We start from the raw sequence: 15,018 nt of genomic DNA, 5'->3' as shown, positions 1-15,018 counted from the left end.
AAACCATTGAATTCAGCTAGAGTAAAAACAAAGAAGTGTAACTTTATTGTTGCCTGAAGCAGTAAGTCTACCAACCAACAGAAAGCAAAACTCACAGCGAGCGGGTCTCCTATTGACAAACACAGACAGTTATGTTTCTCTAGTCTCCGAGGGGCTGATGCTTAAAATGTGTTCATAGATTATTATTATTATTATTTGTTTATTTAGCAGACACCTTTATCCAAGGCGACTTACAGAGACTAGTGTATGTGAACTATGCATCAGTGGAGCAGGGGTGTCCAACCCTGATCCTGCAGAGCCCCTATCCAGCAGGTTTTATAGGTGTCTTTACATCATCTGTGGCTAAATATATTGACTAATTAAGCCAATAATTGGTTCAATTAAGTAACTGAGAGATTGGATGAAACGAAAACCAGCAGCCACAGTAGCTCTCCAGGACCAGGGTTGGAGACCCCTGCTGTGGTGTATAGCACCGAGTTCAAGCAGAAATAAATACATACCCAGGGGTGTAGGGCTATATTTAGAAGTGAGGGGTCACTATTACACCGTGTAACAATTTTTTTTTTTTTTTTGGTTCCTGGGTAGTAAGTGTTATTTCCTAATTGCTTATGCCTCAAAAGTATAGAAAATGGCTATTATTCCCCACAAACTTTGCTTTTGTGACCAGGACAGTGATATTTTGAAATTTACCTATTTCCAATGAGAAAACAGGCGAATTTGTGTCTTTTCGTTCACATAAAGTCAGAAAAAACAACATATGAATCCAAATTAACATGTATTTATACTAAAGTAATACAAAAATGACTACAAAAGTTTTAGAAGTGAGTAGTTTTTCGAGATTTACGATTATACTATAAATCACTTTCACGAATCAGCCCCCAAATGTAGTCTCCCATCATGTTCTCGTTATACTGTCCTTGGTAGCGGCGTTCAAAGTCCAGTATATCCTGGTGGAAGCGCTCGCCTTGCTCCTCCGAGTACGCTCCCATGTTCTCCTTGAATTTATCAAGATGAGCATCAAGGATATGGACTTTGAGGGACATCCTACAGCCCATTGTGCCGTAGTTCTTCACCAGAGTCTCAACCAGCTCCACATAGTTTTCGGCCTTGTGATTGCCCAGGAAGCCCCGAACCACTGCGACAAAGATGTTCCAAGCCGCTTGCTCCTTACTAGTGAGCTTCTTGGGGAATTCATTGCACTCCAGGATCTTTATCTGTGGTCCGACGAAGACACCGGCTTTGACCTTTGCCTCAGACAGCTTAGGGAAGAAGTCTTGAAGGTACTTGAAGGCTGCCGACTCCTTATCTAGAGCTCTGACAAATTGTTTCATAAGGCCCAATTTGATGTGCAGTGGTGGCATCAGCACCTTCCAGGGGTCCCAGCCGTACTCATCATACCTCAAGGCGTCCAGCAAGGTCTTGATGCTGTTGTAATCCTCTTTGAGGTGCACCAAGTGAGCCAGGGGAAGAGACGGGTACTTGTTACCATTATGGAGCAGCACAGCTTTGAGGCTCCTGGATGAGCTGTCAGTGAAGGACAGTATAACGAGAACATGATGGGAGACTACATTTGGGGGCTGACTCGTGAAAGTGATTTACAGTATAATCGTAAATCTCGAAAAACTACTCACTTCTAAATCTTTTGTAGTCATTTTTGTATTATTTCAGTATAAATACGTGTTAATTTGGATTCATATGTTGTTTTTTTCTGACTTTATGTGAACGAAAAGACACAAATTCGCCCGTTTCCTCATTGGAAATAGGTAAATTTCAAAATATCACTGTCCTGGTCACAAAAGCAAAGTTTGTGGGGAATAATAGCCATTTTCTATACTTTTGATGCGTAAGCAATTAGGAAATAACACTTACTACCCAGGAACAAAAATTGTGTTACATAGTGTTATCTATTGATACAGGTTCCCTTCACTCTAACTCATTATTCTAGACCAGGCATGCTAAATTCAAACTTTTTCATTATTTACCTCTCAAGGGTTTCTTACGGCTATTGTATTCTTTGCTTATTTGTATGGGTTATACACATGTATATCTATCTTCATATATTAATAGGAGCAAAACAGTTCAATATTCTTCACGTGAAGTATAGAAGCAGTGCTCTTCCTGCCCAAGAGATGGGGGGGGGGGGGGAGGAGGGTGCTCCCCCCCAGCATGACACAACTGTACATACCTTAATCAAACATACACATATATATATATATAGTTTGAGAAAAAGGAAAACTGCTGTCTACCAAAATGATCAATAAGAAAAAACAGAAAAGGCTATTTCAAGTACTTAAAAGGTAGAATAATTGATTACAAATCAATTATCAGGACGTTTCGGACTACATGTCCTTCATCGACTGAATACAAAAAAACAGTGCTTTAAGAAGTTGATAAAAAAAACAAACAAGTAGTCTTTTAAACAGAATTCCAGAATGTATATATACGTGTATGTATATATATATATATATATATATATATATATATATATATATACAACTGTGTGTGTGTATATATATATATATATATATATTATATAATGTGTGTGTGTGTGTGTAATATATATATATATATAATATATATATATTATGTGTGTGTGTGTGTATATATATATATATATATATATATATATATATATATATATATATATATATATAATATTTATAAAACTTACACACACATACAAATGCATGAATTTATATTCATATCTACTTTTTGAGGCTATTTATATGTGAGGTGCTGAAAAATCCATTTCTTGTCGTCTGGGACGTTACCAGTCAGAGGCGATGGAAGACAGAGCGCTAGAGCTGCCAATATATTTGCACTCAGATTGTCGAAAAGTCCAAGCAAGCTGGATCCACTTTAGGATGTCTGTATTTTGTTAACGGATACAAAAATGCGCCTGTCTGGAGTCACATCAACGTGCATGCTCAAACAATTTGCCACCGCGGAGGCAAGTCGTGGGCAAATGACAAAGGAGATCACATCACCCGAGTACATAATTTAGGGAACATCGTCGCAAACATGTATCCAGCAGGGGATGTTGGTTATTAGAGCAACAGAAGCGGAAAGACGAGGCGTGCTGCTGTCCCCCTGACTGCGAGAGAGCCAATGCAGCACTAATGAGCGAAATATGGAGAAGCAGGCTCTAATCACGGCAATCACCTTGTCAATGAGCCTCTGTTCTTTGATATTGCTGATCACCGCTATATTCACTGACCACTGGTATGAGACCGACACCAGGAAGCACAAGGAGAACTGTGAGCACCACGGGAGCGAATCCAATGATCAAAAGAGCCGGGTGGTGCCCATTTATCACCTGCCTCTCAGGGACACCAATAACCCACAGAGGAATTTGGGCTTCCTAAACCCGGTGCCCACAGGGAGCATGGAGGACGATCTGCTGGAAAACTGGAGGTCAATTTTAGGACTGGGAGTTCTGGAATCTGAATGCGGGCGTCCATTGTTCTCAACCTATGCTGGACTGTGGAGGAAATGCTACTATCTTGACATTGACCGAGATATTGATAACCTAATTTCAAAGGGTAAGAAGGTTACTTTTGTATTCGGCTGTGCATGGGGGGAAACGTCAAATAACCCCCATCGGTATTAAATCTGCATTATGTGTAGGTATGTTTCAGTTTGATAACATATATAGAGCGACTCCATATCTGGAGTTTGTGCATACAGGCTATAAATCTCAACAACAATCGACGGAGGTCGTTGAAGGGACTTTAATCAATAATGCTTGATCAATCTCAACTTTTCAAGCATTTTACGGTGTCAGAATTCCCCTGCTCATTTATTTGAACTAAAATTAAGGTAGGAGGAAAAACAAAATCGAAGTTAATGAAAATTGATTTACTAAAAATGCTAAGGTTCTTGATCGGTATATCCCGTTTGAAAGTCGCTGTCTGTTGTCTAAACGGATCCCAAAGGAGAACACAGTCGTTAATTTATATTTGTTGAAAATTGATAAACTGGATGTAGTGAACGGACACCTCAACAGCACTTTACAACTACTGGACTATGTCATATTAATAAACTTGATTGATCCTTTATGTTAGTTTTGTTTAAAACCAGTTATTTAACACAAGATGCTGTAAAGTATTTATCCTAGCTTGCTGTTAGCTACCGATTTGTAGACGGTTTTCTCTTCAAACATTATTACGGTACCGGTGTTCTGACAGGATCAGGATGAGCTACCTACACAAAGTACGCATGCGCCGTGATATATATATATATATATATATATATATATATATATATATATATATATATATATATATATATATATATATTACTTTATTTCATATACACGCCCATAAATCCGAGCTACCATTTTCGGTTACCGGTATAATGTATTAGCTTATAACTTTGTACAGGTATCAAATACGGTCACTATTGCTGTTAACAATAGATAGGAAAGCATGTATGGGCTATCCAAAACCGATGTAGCATGAGAAAGTACATCCCATGAGATAGTACACCCCTCTGATCCACGGTATTTAACTCGCAGACGCATCGCAAAGCATCACCTGATTTATAGTTTTAAAAATCCTTTAAAAAGGCATATTGTGTTAAAAAAAAATGTAGACACTATAGACTGCAAGCTTCTCAGGGTATAGTTTACTGCCCTTGAATGAACTTCTGCTATACGCCTACTTCAATCAGGGTAGCTCATTCTGAGGGGTATTGCAGTTTTTCAGACTAGTCTGACAATCCGAGCTACCGATTGTCATAACACCGATCTAACGTCAATTTTTGCTACTACCGGTAGCAAAATATGACATGTATAAGCGTCACATTTTGCTAAAAAATCTGCTACCTGTACCAAAATTTAATCTGTACCTATACAGGTTTTTTTTTTTTTTTTTTGGTCTAGTTAAAACAATCCAACAATTCATCTTGCTGGTTGTATAGAGAGTAGTTTGAAAATATTCTAAAAAATGTTGTTTTTTGGCTTTTTTGCTTGAATGTTTTTTTTCTGTTTTTATTAGAGTAAATAAACATTTATCATACACATGGGAGGGGTCATACGCAAAAAAAACACTCATCATACAATAGACGTATCCCCCCAACTCAACACGACACGACCTGACAGTAAAAATAGACATGAAGCGTTCTTACCTTCGTATAAGTTAGTGATCAGCAGACGTGTCACCGCACGAACAGCACAGTGTGTGGTTTTCACTAACTCTACTGTGCAGAATATATATATATATATATATATATATATATATATATATATATATATATATATATATATATATATATATATTCCTATTGGTAAATATCGGGGCGTTCTTCCTATGCATCGGGACGCGGGATATTTGCTAGGAAATCGGGACTGTCCAGACCATATAGGGGCTGTTGGCATGTCTGAATTATGCCTGGTGACGATTGTTTTTTCTTCTACAAATCAGATTACGTTAACTGTGTAACAATATTTACAAGTTACGTCTGCTGAACTGCAATGTTCAAACGGCGTTAAACCAAAAGTAGGACTCGCTTTATGCATTACTATAAAGTTGTATCAAATGAAGCCTTTATTTGAGTAAAAATGACCACTGAAAACACAACTTGAGAACTTAAACGCAACATACCGTTGCAATGAACGCTCTGATGTGTAAACATCGGTATCAAACCGGCTTATTATTATTATTATTATTATTATTATTATTATTATTATTATTATTATTATTATTTGTAGTTTCTAATAGAATATAATGCCAACAAAACATTGTTTAAAATGGTTCATTTTCAAGGAATACACCATTAATAATTGTGTCGACTTAATGCCGATCCACTACATCTTGTGGCATTACTGGCAAATTGGTCATTATCTACCAGGAACGGACCGATTAAGACTTATTTACTTGCCTATACTATACCACCTAAATAATCACCCTTTTCTTTTTTTTTCGCAAGCAAAGAAGCTAGTCACATGACTTTTTACATCACTTTCATTGGCTGATTTATTCTATGATGTAATGTTGCTTCTACAAAATCAACAGTCCTTTGATACAGTTGCTTGAAACTTGTAGCATGTACCTCACTTTCTACAAAAAAGTATAGGCTACCTTTCTACATTTTTCTAGCAACATGTAGGTTTCCCTTCGGCTTTAGATTTCACGCTGTAGACAGTATTTATAATATATGACTGCTTGGCAGCAGTGTGGAGTAGTGGTTAGGGCTCTGGACTCTTGACCGGAGGGTCGTGGGTTCAATCCTCGGTGGAGGACACTGCTGCTGTACCCTTGAGCAAGGTTAAAGTAATAAAGTCAGTTACCGTTAGTTCTGCATAACGGCACATTAGAAAAGTTCACCACGTTTATCATCATAGATATGGATTCTTACATTTATTTAACGTCCCATGTAATTGTTTAAAACCAGAAACTCAGCAATAATTATTGGTACTTCATGATTTAATTATGATTACTTGCTTATATAAGATCAAATAAACAATCCTGTATTTTTCTTCAGATGCAACAACTGTTCATTATCATTCATTTTTGTTTGACCAGTGACTGATCAAAAAAGGGTCCCTTCTTTTAATTTGAACCTCTTTCATGAGGAAGTTCGAAGATAACGAAGGCGACCTTTTTGCTTACTGCACATTGTTCTAACACAGGTACAGTCTCTGCTTTATTGATCGGTCACTAATTTGATGAAAAGTATACTATAAAAAATATTTTTTGTATGAAACAAGAATACTAGGCTATATTTTGTATTGCCGATTGATTTCATAAAACAAATTAAGTTAAATGTCACCTTAACTTTTCCTTTAAGCGTTTAAGGATGTTTCAGAAAGCAACTTAACACATTTAAATTAATATATAAAGGAAAATGTATCTTTCAGTGTTATACTTAAATGTGTCCCCACGAGAAATGTAGCGCTCAAGCAAAATATCTACATAAAAACGAGAAAAGTAGAGACACGTTTCACAATGTCAGAATGCCTTTGCTGTCTTTTCACTTCAACATTAAGACTATGTGAATCTTTGGTTTAAAAATATCTATCAAATAAGTATTTAAAATGTTTTGTGCAATTTAGTTTGAAATGAATTGTTAATGTTCTATGACAAATCGTACTTTTCTTCCAAATTACCAAGTAAACACAGTAGTAAAATGGGGAGTAGTTACACTTTTCTCAGACGGTATCTGGTACCACAACATGAAGCAGAACCCACATCTTACAGTGACAGCATCAATCAGACATTGATTGAGCTGCCGCCCCTTTCCATGGGCTATTAACTAGACATTGATTCAAAGCGAATGAAAGTCAAAGGATTGTGTAAATAACTGATATTGTGTTCTTTACCTTCCTTTTTTGTCCTGGTCACGTTCTGTGACTGCGTAAACAATGGAAATGTAGGCCTACAAATATGTCTAAATATTTGTAATCGATGCGATGAAACAGACAGTGGAAGACTGAGACACCCCGATTGCTCTTCTAGACCCAACACTCGCCATATCTTACAAGGTTAAGCTGAAAGGTTAATTGAACTGGGTCATTGTGTTAGTAGACTATTTATATAGCTTGTCAAAGGACTTGTGATTGTAACTTGCTGACTGTGTGCCATCTTGTGGCCATTTATTATACTACAGTTCTTGTGGACAACAGTTTTAGGAATAAAGTTAGATATTGCAATAGTAAAGAAAACTATTCCCAGATCTGTATTTCAGAAAGCCTGTGTTCTACTGTATTAAATTAAGCCTTTTGTTTCCCCGTAGTGCTAACGTATGAATATATTTTGGGGTATTAAGAAATGACATCGCTTGTTTCCTCATTTTACCTAGGTATTGCACAGCAGTGCACATCTATTAAGTACCATTTCTCACAACCTATTCGCCTAAGAAACATTCCCTTTAATTTGACCAGAACTATTCAGCAGGATGAGTGGCACCTCTTGCGTAAGTACATTCTAAAATCAGTTCCATAATATTTGTATATTTTATTAGGCTGTATGGAGGGATTCTGTTTAATATAGAGAGGGAGGGAGGGAGGGAGGGGGTATTCTGTTTAATTGAGGAAGGGGGGATTCTGTTTAATAGAGGGAGGGAGGGGGATTCTGTTTAATATAGAGGGGGGAAGGGGGTACTGTTTGATATAGAGGGGAAGGGAGGGATTCTGTTTACTGTATTAATATAGAGGGAGGAGGGATACTGTTAGTATTAAAATAAATTCTTTGTCTGTATATTTGAGTCGGTTATGCCATGTATGTGCTTTGGCAACACAATTATTTTTATTGTCATGCCAATAAAGCCAATTTGAATTGAATTGAGAGAGAGAGAGAGAGAGAGAGAGAGAGAGAGAGAGAGAGAGAGAGAGAGAGAGAGAGAGCACCTTGACAATATGTCATAATTAATGCCTTACGTAGATCATCAAATTATCTGAAAACCCATAACAGTTCATCTCCACAGAAATCTTCAGTAAAATACTCTTTTAAAATAAATGCTGCTTTAAAAGTGACTGGAAAAAAAGAACCATCTATAAAAAACCAGTGCTTGTGAGGGCCGGGGAGTGCTCTCTAAAAAAAGTGGGGGAGTGGGGAGTAAACTGTGGACGGTGTTCCATGCTATATCCTTCTGGACATTACTGAGGCAGCTGTGAGACACATTCTCCCAGATTTTTTGGTTTTGGGTGAGGGAGAAAGTAGCTACTTTTTCAATTTCCTGGGAACCGGCAAGATATTTAGTTACAGGCTTGTATTCCCAGGAGGCCAATTTTGCTTTATCTAAGCCCAATTTATATATAGTGTCCCTTAAGGTTCTATAGAAACTGGCAAAATAGAAACGATTCATGTAACATACCTTCCTGTCCAGGGCCTGGATGTTCTTGATAGTTTGCGTGAGCCCCTGCACTCGGGTGAGCTGCACAACGTCCGGGATCCCCTTACCTCCCTTCTTGTCGGCTTTGCTCATGGTGGCTCGCTTTACCCTCTCCATCTTGCTGCCCCAGATAAATCGATGGATAATGCGGTCCACCACTTTTTTGGTGGTCCTGTCTGGGAGAAAGATTTTTCCTACATAAGAGAGTATGGGGAACAGTATAGACTTGGTTATTAATACTCTACCCGTCATTGTTAAGAATCTTGTGCTCCATCCGCCAATTTTTTTACGGACCTGGTTAATGGCTGCTGTCCAGCTCTGGGCCCCCTGAGCTATTGTTCTCGAAAATGAGGCCCAGAATCTTGATTTTGAGTATGAAAAGCCGAAAAATGTATACTAGTTGAAGAGAACCCAGAGCATACTTTTAGTCAACTTTGATCCATACGCCACTAGTCTTAAACTCATTGTGGTGACCAAGGAAATATAAAAAGCATTATTATAATACATATATTTTATCGTCCGTACGCATTTTTAAAAATATTGTATTTAGTAAAAACTGCTTTTTGTCTAAAAAAAAATATCGTATTTAGTAAAACTAAGCACTATGTTTTGCAGAGCATTAGGGGTTTGCATGGTCCCAAGGTGTTACGTGACTTTTACTAATGAATGATGTGCACTTTGCGAGCGCTTCGAGTCAAGCGCAGAGGTGCCTCGCTGGAGGTTAAAACATGGTTGTGGCTCCCCACCCCCCCACACCCTCACCCTCACCCTCAACCCGAATCGTCAAATTAAGATTGACAAATCGAGGCGCCAAAAGTTCACATAGATCCTGTGAAAAAGTAAAAAAAAAAAAAAAAAAAAGGGAAACACAAGGAAGTGTTGTATAGTTATAAAGAGGTGGAAACACTGATTCAAACCTATGGATTCCAACTGAGGTTGGAGAAATTTTACAGCATTTAAAAAGACAATCACTCAAGTACCTATTAAACAGAGCAAGTAACCTCAACATTATGTAATTTCTTTATATAACCATTATAAGTCCTAGAAATTGGCATGTTTATTTCATAGTATTTTTTCCAATTGCCGGTATTGACAGACATGGCCATCTTAATGTCTTAATTTAGTGTTAGAAATGTCACTGGAATGGATCAAAAGAAATAAAGAAATAACAAATGTTTGAACTGTGCACATTTTTAACGCTCACAAAATAACATTTAAATGTCATTATTTTAGACAGCAATTCCCTCTATAGACAGTGCCTGTTATTTAAAGCGGTTCAAAGTGTGGCATCCTTTAAGCTCCCTGAGTGAAAATAATGCAAAGACAGACAGGGGCCTACCTGCCAACTTCGAAGCTTACACCAGCTTCTCATCATTATTGACATTGTTCAATTTAGTAAGACACTTTCTTGCATAAAGCCCTAATTTTTCTTAATTGAAGTCTGTTCCAGAAAGTAGGTTTTCAATGAAGCATGAAGTTCTCAGCAGGGATCATTATTAAAGTCAAATACTCTACATTCTTTTTAAATGCCTTATACATTTAACCCTTAACCGCCTTCCGCTTTTTGATAAGTAGTTGCCATTAATATGACCTCCTTCTCTGCTTGTTTGCACAGATTAATACAAAAATAAAAATAACATTTTAATTTGTGTTTTTGTGCAGTGCAGGATTTGGACATCTCTTGTTCTGAAATGGGGCAAGACTGAACGTCCCATAAATAGACAATATAAATAGATACCTACTAGATTACATTCTTCTACAGTTGAGGTGACCTGTCCTTTGTTAACTTGCAAACATGAACAAGTTATCACTCATAGAAAAATGTGTATGTCATGGCGATTGATAACAATACAATAATATAGTGAAAGGAATTCCAATTACAGTGTAAGTACAGTATTTCCATGTTGCATCACCAGATCTGCGAAGAATCACCGCTGGGTTTCTAGGCATGGCTGCTGCTGTATTGCTCTGCGGGTGCATCGTGGCGACTGTCAGCTTCTTCTGGGAGGAAAGCCTCACCCAACACGTGTCTGGGCTCCTCTTCCTCATGGCAGGTATGCACCTTTGGTTGTGCTACTACAGGCTCTAGCAGACCTCCGCCATATTCTAGGGCAGGGGTGGGCAATCCTGGTTCTGGAGGGCTGGTGTCCCACCTGGTTTTTGTTCCAGCTGTATCCTACATTCATTAATTGGACCAATTAAGCTTCTAATAAGCACTTAATTGGTCCAATTAGGTAATTTAGGGTACAGGGAACAAAAACCAGGAGGGACAGCGGCCCTCCAGGACCAAGGTTGCCCACCCCTGTTCTAGAGGAACATTTGTGACAAACTGCATGACTTCCCAAACAGACTATTAGCTTATGCATGTTGGAAATTCCAGCAATGACGAGTATTGGTGTATACTGGACAGAACTGGCAAGTCTGCAGGTTTAAGAGACTCTCTAAAGATGGTTAAAAGATGGCTGTGAATGTAAAGTGGATTTAACCCATTAAGTACCAAATAAAACATTCTTTAAAAAAAATCAGAACACAAGCTGTATTTATGTTTTAAATAAATATTTCTTCATAGATATATATTTTTAAATCCTTCATTTTGGCTACAAACTGTTGCATCTTATTTTGAGGACAGTCAAGTTAGACGTGCCCGTAATTAGACTGGTGAAATTTCACACCAGCTATGAAGCTCAACACATAGAAAATTGATCAGTGTGGGTTGGAAAACACCAAGAAATTTCTAATTTTTAGGCATCAGTTTTGAGGTGTCATAAAAGTATTGAGGTATCTGAAAAAGCATCTGAAGGGCAATATTTGTAGAATTTACAGTTACATTAAAACATAACTTTTGCAGTCATCAAAATTAGAGTAAACTATCGTAACAATAGAGTTAGAGAAAATTCAAATAACGGGTTGAAGCCAGTTAAAAATGCTCCAAAAATTGACAAAACCTGACCTCAAATGAGGACAATGGCACTTAATGGAAACTGCACTAAGGTTTTATATACCAGCTGGGTAATTCATAAGAAAGGCCTCATAAAAGAAATAATAATTGATTGAACCTTTTTTCTCAGGTATATTTTGCACAATTTCGTTGTGCACCTATGCAGCAAGCATCTCGTACGACCTGTCCCGGAACCCGTCATTTATCTATGGTCTTCCAAACAACGTGGAGCACGGCTACAGCTGGTCAATATTCTGTGCCTGGTGCAGCCTGGGCCTGACTGTGGCCTCGGGGTGCCTTTGTACCACATACCCCTTCATCAGCAGGACCAAGATTATACAATCAAAGACCACCATGGACTCTTCTGTGTGAACATTTATCAGGAAGACTGAGTTACTACAATATTCTGTTGGTTTTTTAATGCAACTATTTTCCAAAGCTATTTTTTCTCTCTTTCTTCTTTTATGCTTTACCTAATGTACTTCAGTTCTACTCCAGCAGTCTTCAGCTTTATATTTCCAGGTATGCCATACTGCCATCTGCTGGTGGGAATGGGTATTGTAGTGCAACAGAAATTCATTGGATGGTAGATCCTCAATTGTACCTCTAGGTGGCACTAGATTGTTGAAAGCTGGTGACCTTATTACTGTGAATAACACACAACATAACTGCGGAAGGCAGTCCATACAAGCCTGGGATTTACTGTTATTTTTTCTCAATTTTTTGTCTGTGGATTGAGCATAACAGTCTCTTAATATTGTACCGAAAAAACTGAACATAGATCTAAATGTGTTATTTAAACAAATGCAATGAAACTATCTTGTATCTCCTATTGGAAGCAATGAAGTTATACCTTACTACTGTTCAGTTTGTGTGGAAAGTGTGATATGTGTCTGAGCTCTTGGGATTATTGTTCTTGTGTCCTGATCCAGCCAACCCTGATGTGTGGTATTCCTTCAGTGTGTGTGTTGTGTACACCGTGAAACCTGTGGACGTCATGTTACCAAATAAAGTTACGTAACAAATTGACATTAGTTTCTTGTACTTTATTCAACATTGTAATTTTTTCCAGAAGAGCTCAAATAAAGTAGTAATTTAGTACAACATATTAATGCAAAGTTCATTTAATTAATGTAAGAGATGTAATTGCAGTTAATTATGGTAATTCACACATATTGTCATTCAGAAAGGCATACCACCCTAGTACTTCAGTTTTACTCCAGCAGTTATCACAAGTAGAAAACTAGTTCAGATTTTTCTTCAAAACACAGCTAGACATGGAGGCTACAAGGTGTTGGAAGGTCTCCTTCGGAATCAGAGACCCCTTCAAAGTCTCATAAGTACACATCACAAAGGACGGCAACTAGACTGAGATTCATCAGAATTTAGACAGCTAAAAAAGCATTCATTACTATAATAATGTTTTACAAAGAGACATTATATGAATGAAAATAGTCCAAGCTTGCGTTTCTATAATCATGTAATAAAGTTTACAGGACGAGAGTTAAAGCAGGTTCAGTAAACTCCTTCAGATTTGTTTGTGCTGAAAACTAATATAAGGATATAAAATTAATCAAATTAGCAGTGGTTGGCTTTCACTTGTGATTAAGATTTTAAAAGAAAAAAAATGTGTATATTGCACACAATGCACCATTTAGCTTAAGTGACCACCAGTAAGATAATGGTTATATGGGCAAAAAGAAATTCGAATTGAAAAAGAAGACCAGCAAATAGTGCAGAATGGCATTTTTACATAGTAACCATGACCGTATGTTCACTCTATTATGAGTTATAAAGCAGTTTTACATTTGACCTTTAGGAGAGGTCAAAGGTCACGGGCAATGGCATTTTTTGATAAAGCATAGATGGCTTACTATATGTGTTCCATAGTAACCATGACCCTATCTGCACTCTATTATGAGTTATGAGCCAGTTTTGTATGTTGATGATGTCATCCAACGTGGCCGACGTGTTTTTTTATTGTAGCAACTTCGCTTAAACAATCTTTAAAGACAACCACACTAGGATCATGTGTGCCAATTTTTGGTTCAATCTGACTAGTGATTTCAGAGACAAAGGTTTTAGTAGCCAGTTTTGTATGTTGGTGATGTATCCAATGTGGCCGCCATGTTTTTTTTTTATTGTAGCTACTTCCCTTTAACACCCTTTAAAGACAACCACAGTACAATCATATGTGCCATTGGATTTGTTTCAAACGGACTAGCGGTTTGGGAAAATATCTTTGTAGTTTGTGATTATGACGTCTGTACCATGTGATTTTGACGTCATGCAGCATGGCCGCTATACCACACAACCTATCAGCTTCTTACGAACACCAGTTAATCTTGGACTATCCCTCAACTATACCAAATATCAGCACTCTGCAATACGTCATTTTCGAAAGACACATTTTTACATTTAGTCAAAATGTTTTTTCAATCCAATATGGCGGCCAAACCATGTGACTTATTACATATGTTCTTTAGCATTTTCCATCTTCCCATAAGCATCTACCAAGCTACCGAATCTGGTGAGTTTTCGAGCAACTCTAGTGGAAAGAAAAATAATAATAATAATAATAATAATAATAATAATAATAATCACCCCAGCTTTAACAATAGGCTTCCCAGCCTGTGGCCTGGAAGCCTAATAAGCGCAAATACATTTTTAACCCTTGGTTAGCACTTCTTTAAGATGCTGAAGTGGTAAAAAAGCCTGGATTCCGTGCACAGACACATTTAACTGTGGTATTGTAAAACACCACACACATTTACTAGGTTGTTGTGATTTTAGATAACTTAAGCAGATGAAATCTGCTATCACAGAAATTGTAGTTAGGTAGAAACGACCCTGTAAAAAAAAAAAAAAAAAAAAGGCTGACCTAAGTGATATATCGACGTAATAAGTATATTAAAAAACAACAGCATTACATTATTACCAAACTGATTTATTGAACTGATGGATCACTCACTTTATCAAACACAAGTGAAAGTCTCCCTCTATATTTCAGCACTACAATCAAAGTTCTGATTGATGGACTATTCTAGCTCTTTGTTCCCACCATGTTTGTAATTTAACTAATGAAACCATCTAGGTATTAAAGTACTTACTTAGTGCAAACACCAGTACTGTTATGGGAGATCCCAAAACCACCGCACTTTGGCCCAGGAAACAGGCTAGGATTGTGAGGTGCACTCACTGTAGCCAATGCAATTGTATCTCTCCTTTCATGAGCACTAAATCCACAA

The 15,018-nt window shown here is 37.5% G+C and overlaps 1 protein-coding gene across 1 annotated transcript; it reads left to right on the top strand.

Annotated features, from left to right (window-relative positions):
• The first annotated feature begins 2,782 nt into the window (after positions 1-2,782).
• Positions 2,783-12,799, top strand: LOC117403359 (transmembrane protein 178A-like). The gene is made up of 4 exons (XM_034005448.3): positions 2,783-3,542; positions 7,801-7,914; positions 10,749-10,886; positions 11,901-12,799. The coding sequence occupies exons 1-4, from the start codon at positions 3,131-3,133 to the stop codon at positions 12,140-12,142; spliced, it is 906 nt and encodes a 301-aa protein (XP_033861339.1). The 5' UTR covers positions 2,783-3,130; the 3' UTR covers positions 12,143-12,799.
• The last annotated feature ends 2,219 nt before the right edge of the window (positions 12,800-15,018 follow it).

Source organism: Acipenser ruthenus, chromosome 5 (assembly GCF_902713425.1).
Source record: "Acipenser ruthenus chromosome 5, fAciRut3.2 maternal haplotype, whole genome shotgun sequence".
NCBI classification, from domain to species: Eukaryota; Metazoa; Chordata; class Actinopteri; order Acipenseriformes; family Acipenseridae; genus Acipenser; species Acipenser ruthenus.
Note: the sequence above shows the minus strand (reverse complement) of the source record. Positions and strands in the feature narration are given on the sequence as shown.